At 46.5% G+C, this 6,770-nt stretch overlaps 1 protein-coding gene across 1 annotated transcript; it reads left to right on the top strand.

Moving 5' to 3' along the window:
• Positions 1-688: 688 nt before the first annotated feature.
• KCNE4 (potassium voltage-gated channel subfamily E regulatory subunit 4) lies at positions 689-4,003 on the top strand. Its single transcript, XM_069574662.1, has 2 exons — positions 689-918; positions 1,461-4,003. Exon 2 carries the CDS (start codon positions 1,487-1,489, stop codon positions 1,991-1,993), a length of 507 nt encoding a protein of 168 aa, XP_069430763.1. The 5' UTR covers positions 689-918; positions 1,461-1,486; the 3' UTR covers positions 1,994-4,003.
• Positions 4,004-6,770: the final 2,767 nt, after the last annotated feature.

Consider the following 6,770-nt stretch of genomic DNA (forward strand, 5'->3'; position numbering starts at 1 on the left):
CTGTGTGACGCTCTGGAGGAGCAGTTATGTGCCCTAGAACTGGAGAAAAATTTGTCCACAGTAAGTATCTTGCTTTGTAAACTGTTTCCACTTCACATAGCCTGTTGAAAAGCATCTGGAAGATATATATTCATTATTGTTAAAAAAATAGATTTATGAGTGTTATGAGATTATGATGCAGAAGACAGAAACTGTCAGTGTTTTTAAAGTGCAAACCCACACTCGCCAGCCTTAAGTCTTAGACTGATCAAGCTGACAGGGACTCAAAAACTCACACAGTTCATATAATTTTACCTATTGAAGCCCCCAACATCCAACAATTTTACAGTTCAGGAATCTGAGGAGCGGAAAGGCTCGGGGAAGATTTATTACATTTGCATAGTCAGTGGAAGAGCTGAAACTTAAGCCCTGGTTCCTTGATAGTAAATCCTGCACTTGCCTCTAACTGTCTTTTATCTAAATCAGGGTATTTGACTTTCTGTCTTTGAAAACCTGTATAGACATCACGGTTATTTCCCCAGAGGGAGATGAAGCATGAACTAATTTTCAATGGGAGCGAATCTGGGGGGAACAGTTCCAACTGGGCACATTCTTTCCTCCTTTTTCATGGCCACCTGAAAACTTTGGCTGGGTGCTGGGGGGGTGGGACGCTCTTCCCATTTCCCAGTCTTTTTCTCTTCACAGCTGCAAAGTTCAGTGAGTTGAACTGCTGTGCTGTGAGTTCACTGTTCACTCTGCCACGACCAACCTCTGTTGTAAATTTTCCTCCCAGAACACGTGACGATGCATTTCTTGACTATATATCCCAAGAGCAGCAGCAGAATTGTCAGAGCGCGGAGCCCCACACGCAGGAAGAAAAAGGCTCTCGGACTTGACCATTTAGGACTTCAGGACTTGGGACAAATTCGCCAGCTTTTGGTAAGTCAGCAATGCCATTTTGCTTCAGAAACATATGAAAGGCTACTCCCAGAAATTTATAGATGCAGTTTTCTCTTCCTTTCCTTTTTTCTAAGGCAGTTTTGTCTTGAATTAAAAATAGGTTGACGCTTGGCAGCGAAATGTAAACTTTCTTTTTTTCTGCTCCATCAGCTCAAAAAGTTTCCCAAAGATTCAGACCTTATTTCTTTTCTCTCTGCACCCCTGTCTTAAAGGGATTTTTTTTTAATTTTAAAATGACTGAAGCAAAGCTTTTCACACGTTCACTTTATGAAATGAAAATTTGATGGACATGTAAAAAAATGAAAGTCTTTTCATTTCCTCCCATCTCCCGGTGCCCGTTTCCCCGCGCACCCCCGCCAGTCATAGCTGACCCCTGTTAACTGCTAGGAGGGACTTAGAGTTACTTCTCCAGGCAGCAGCTGTAAACCTTTCTGATCCTGTAGTTCCACAAACCTGGTGCTGCCCTCTTTCCTGTAACTGCGGTCAGGTGGGAGAGTCCTAACCTGCAGCTTTCTCCCCAGCTCCTGGCGGTGTGAGCTGAGCTTCAATGCTGAAGATGGAGCCTCTGAACAGCACCGACGCTGGCACCGCAGCCCCCAGCGCTCCCCTCGAGTCCCCCGTGTCTGGCAGCGGCCACGGCAACGAATACTTCTACGTTCTGGTGGTCATGTCCTTCTACGGCATTTTCTTGATTGGGATCACGCTGGGCTACATGAAATCCAAGAGGCGGGAGAAGAAAGCCAGCCTCCTGCTGCTGTACAGGGACGAGGAGCGGCTCTGGGGGGAGGCCATGAAGCCGCTGGCCACGCTGTCCGGCCTGAGGTCGGTGCAGGCGCCCACGATGCTGAATGTGTTGCAGGAGAGCGTGGCTCCTGCCCTATCCTGCACCCTCTGCTCCATGGAGGGTGACAGCGTGAGCTCTGAGTCCTCCTCGCCCGATGTGCACCTCACCATCCAGGAGGAGGGGGCAGACGATGAGCTGGGGGAGACTTCTGAGACCCCCCTCAATGAAAGCAGCGAAGGGTCCTCGGAGAACATCCATCAGAATTCCTAGCACCCCTAGGACCCTCTGGAGGTGACCCTATGAACCAGCACCCTTAGAGCGAGGAAGGACACTTTCCGTGTCGGGTTTCACTTTTGCAGGGCAACTGCCACTTCCAAGGGACCCGCGGCAAGCCCCTGAATGGGGGGTGGGGTGGGGTGGTGGTGGTGGTGGGGTCAAGGCTCTGACAGGGCCAGCTGTAGCCTGGAGTCCGCCGCACGCCTGTGGTGTAGACCTGCAGCTGAAACAGCCCTGAAGACATGCGGTGTGTACCTTTCATTGGGTCCTGGCGGGCGGGGTTCCGTGTGGAACTCGGCAGGTGGGATGTCCTTGCGATTGTACTCTCAGGGGATGCCCCGGGTAACTCCTGCAGCATCTGCCTACTCCCAGGGCTGCCGAAGGCTTAGGGCGTCCCACGGGACTAGTTTCGGTTCGCTAATTTGCCCAGAGCTTTGTTCTTCTAGATCTGATTCGCTGTAAGAGCCTTTAATGTGAACCTGTGACATTAGTTCACCGCAGGTTACAGAGCTTCTTTTAGGGGGTCTTTCTGGATAGAGCAGGGGGATATGTGTTGGAGGGGAAGCTGGAGTTCTCTCTACCTGGTCTATTTGCCTACTGTAAGGAGAAAACCAGGCGACTTTTGAACCGGTCAACATGAGCTGAGATGATAAGAATAATCTGCTACTTGACCCTTTGTCTAACCTGTGACCTTGAACTCTGACTTGGGACCATCCAGCATCATGTGCTGGTGTGACATTTTTTTTTTTTTTTTGAAGGGTTTCCCCAGAATCTAACCTGCACTCCGAATGGCTGTGCAGGGAATATTCCTGATCTTTCCAGAAGGGGTGATGGTGGGGTTAGCTCTGCTGCTGCTTTTTATTCCCAGCCCAGTTTTCTGAGCTGGGAAAAGATATACTGTGGGCCTCCACGACATGGCATTCAGTCACGTAGCTGAGACTTAGAAGGGCATACTCTGGTGAGATTGTGCAGAGTTGGGGGTCTTCTGTTTGTGAATCCCAAGCCCAGACTCTGATATGCTGCATGGTCCTGTGCATGTCATCCACAGACTTACTGCCTTCCTGAGACTCCTGATCATCTAGATCCCCAGGGGGCTGGGAGGATGTCTTTAGATTTTAAGACTCTGTGATGAATCCTACATGGCCTGGTGTGAGGAAGCTGGGGCAGAATATTTCTTCGCTGGTCAGTAGTCTGCGAAAGGATCTGCTTACTTAAAGGAGCAGTTGGAGATAGAGAACACGTGTACCTGGGAGATCCAGGGCGGCTCACCCACCATCCCCTGCTGTCACTTTCCCAGCAGTGAATCCAAGAGGCAGATCCCATAGTTTACTCCGCCGAGTTGTCTGGGTGGTGGACTGTTAACACTCCGGTTCAGGGAATGAGACATCTAAGAGAAAAGACTCCGGAATGCGTGCTAATGTCTCCCTGTATTCCTGTGGTTAGTGACTTTGCAGCAGACTCCTTGAGCTCTCGAAGACAAGGAGCAAGAGAAACACACCAAAAGGTCAAATTTAATTCTAGTAAAAACATAAAACTTTTTTTTTCAAACAAACACAATCTCCCTGGACTGGAGACAGCAGTAACTACTGTTCCCATGGAAGGGTTAACAGTGTAGGGACTGGTTTATCAGTTCGCCTTAACATAGTGCTAGAGGAAATTTATGTTTAGGGAGGAAAAAGGGCCCTCCGTTCACTTTAAAATTCAGAGTGTGGATTTACTCCAAAGGGGGCTGTCTAAGGTGAAAGAAGCCAAGTTGAGTTTGGCCCCTTGCCTGGAATCACTTGAATTCTGAAACTTTACTGCAACGGACATGTGCGTTGTCACATTTTCCATTGCTTAATCCTGAAGTTTGGTGCAAGTCTATCTGCGCCTATTAAAAAGTGATGTATATACTTCCTTCTTATTCTATTAAGTTGTATAAAATTGTCTTCTGTATTTAACAGTTTGTAATTTTCACGATATTTTTTTTAATTTAAATAAAAAAAACACATTTTCCCTATGGAAGTTATGAGTTCTCTCTTTGATTCTTTAATATAACTCCTAGTTTCTAAGACATCCCAGATGCATTTTTCCAAGCCATCTCTGAATCCGGGTCATCTTTCAAGCCAGACTCACATGAAAGCATATCTTATTTCTGCCTAAATCATAGAGTGAGCAAGGCTGGGGTCTTCCTCCCTTTGAAGGAAACCTTTTCCATTCTTCGCAGTGAATAAGAAGCAGGCTGCACGTGGGTCTTACATCCACTTCAGTTTCCAAATTTGGTGGTCATGGGGCCTTGGAACTTGAACACAGAATGACATAGTGACTGTTGTGAAGATGTTGCTTGAAACCTGGTTGCAAGAAAACCTTTGATTTACACGTTGGCTGGACAAATATCCACACATGGCCGCAACAGCACAGACAAATGGGCAGGGAGCTGCTGTATATAGAAGCTGTATATGGACACATACATAATGGGGAGGGAGATTTTTATATAGACACAAACTTAAGAACATACCCAAGCACACAGGCCATGAGTTGGGGTTGGTCCTCCTTCCTCTCCTAGGACCACCTCCCCCTGCCCCTCATGAAGACTGATTGTCTAGTCTCCTCCTCTGGGGTCTTGCTTTAGCTCTCGTCCAGGTTGAGCACAGCCAGCCTATCTCCCTTAAATTTGTATTTACATAAGCAGAAACGCTAAAGAAAAATTACCCAAACCAGCGACCTGTCTTAAATTATGCAGATGGTAGAGCATGCCCTGACTTTTCTGTTTCTCTGTTTCGTGCAAGGTGTTTGTCTTTTCTGTTTGAAGTAAATGCTTCCCTTAGGTTCACAAATAACTGTCTCCCTAAAGGATATATCTGGCTAAGGTACAGGGGAGCCTGGATCCTTGTCAAAGTACAACAAGTGTCTCAGTCCACCTGCGGGTACTTTGACAATGTAAGATGAGAAGATTCTTTTAAAAGACAAGGAAGCCCTTCAGTGGATTCCAGCTTAATGTCATTCTTGGGGAGGAAACAGTTAAGGAAAGAAGCTTTTACCGTGGGCGGAAGAAGAGGGAATTCTAAACTCTAATTGTCCTAAAAATATGCGGAGTACACTGTGTCGTTTTAATGGAATATTTGTTTTCTTTAAAAAAAAAAAAACAACAAAAAACTTCTAAGCAGAACCTAAGACCCAAGGGGTTTAGTCTGTGTGGATTTACTCATGCATGTGAGAAACTGAGAAGGGAATTTGGCCTCATGCACCTAGGATATTAGAACCATATTTTAAAGCACTTAAATGTTAGGGATGAGGTAAACGGATCGTCTTGCTTGTTCCATGCTGTTCTAATTACACCTTTGTACGTCAAAGTCAGACAGGGATGCTGCGAGAAAAAAAGATTTCTTCCACGGGCAGAATCACAGGATCAAAACTACCGGGAAGGGCTGAAGCTGGGCCAAGGAGTGAGTGCTCTTGGCCTGTGATTCTGGTTGGAAAGTCGATCCCATGGTACATTTCAGAACTGCAATTGGAGGGTTTTTTGGTCAGGCATGTACTTTCAGGGCTCAGCTGAAGAAGGGTCATTTATCATCCTGTAAAATGCTGCTCCGACCCTAGACATTGTGGAATGGACAGAACACAGAGCTTACAGTGCAATGAATACCTTAGGTTTAGAGCATATATTTGCTGAATCATCTCTTCCAGAATCTAGGCACCTTGTTGGAGGAAATCATAGGCAGTATCATGGGTCGTGGAGCAGGAGGTGGAGTCTAAGGTTGGAGGGAGGCACCGCAGCTGATTGACCAGGATGGTGGCTCAGGCATGGGCTGGACCACAGGATGCAGGGTGGAAGCAGGGGTTCCGAAGAGGCTGCCCTGTTGCTCTGGGAAAGGTGTCCATCCTCTCTGACCTGGAGGCTCTGTATTTCAATGTGAGGGCAGGCAGGCCTTCCTCTTTAGGGAGCTGCTACTGAAGAGAATGGTGAAGCATCCTACTGAACAAACTGAACGCGGCGTGAAGCTTACAAGAAACAAACAAACAAAAAAAAGCAGCTCCAGGCTTCTACTTTTTAAAATATATCCTGGGCATACGTCTGCACATGAAGTCGCTGAAAACGCCTCCTCTGTGCACGGTTTCCTCAGGAGACGGCAATGTTCAGGGAAAGGACACATTTTGCCAAAGGAGAAGGGTCATAAGAGAGGAAAACCACTGTTCAATTCTGCCTTTCTCTGTTTCTGAAATGTTTCCTCCCACAGGAAGGAACAGTTTGGGATGTGAGCTGTTACCATGGAGATAACCAGCCAAGGTCACTTGTTTGAAGGAGCCCATGGCCCCACGGCACTGAATCATTACGGAGACTTTAGGAAGCTGGGATTTGGTTCTTGATTCAGACGACCGAGCTTTGAGCCCACAGCAGCCTACATTCATAGCTTGGAGGAGAGGGCCCAGGGAGAACACATGTGGAGAACACACACACATATACACATACACACACACACGCACACATGCACACAACACCCCACACCACCCCATCTTTCTTCTCCTTGCACTTCCTGTGCTCCATTCGATATGGGGCAAGATCACTTACAATGTAAGTAATATATTCTTACATTGATTTTTTTTTTTTTGCTAAGAAACATTATCAAAGAATCTTTGTAAAATCTTTAAAGATCAATATGCAATGAATATTACACAATATCACATCAATACCTATACTTACTTTTTTTCTGTCCTTAATGGTTTTTCGCTCCCTGTTCCGAGATGGTGAATAACATCATCTCTCTTTTCTTAGTCAATTTCAGCTGTTATA

This window comes from Ovis canadensis, chromosome 2 (assembly GCF_042477335.2).
Source record: "Ovis canadensis isolate MfBH-ARS-UI-01 breed Bighorn chromosome 2, ARS-UI_OviCan_v2, whole genome shotgun sequence".
NCBI lineage: Eukaryota > Metazoa > Chordata > Mammalia > Artiodactyla > Bovidae > Ovis > Ovis canadensis.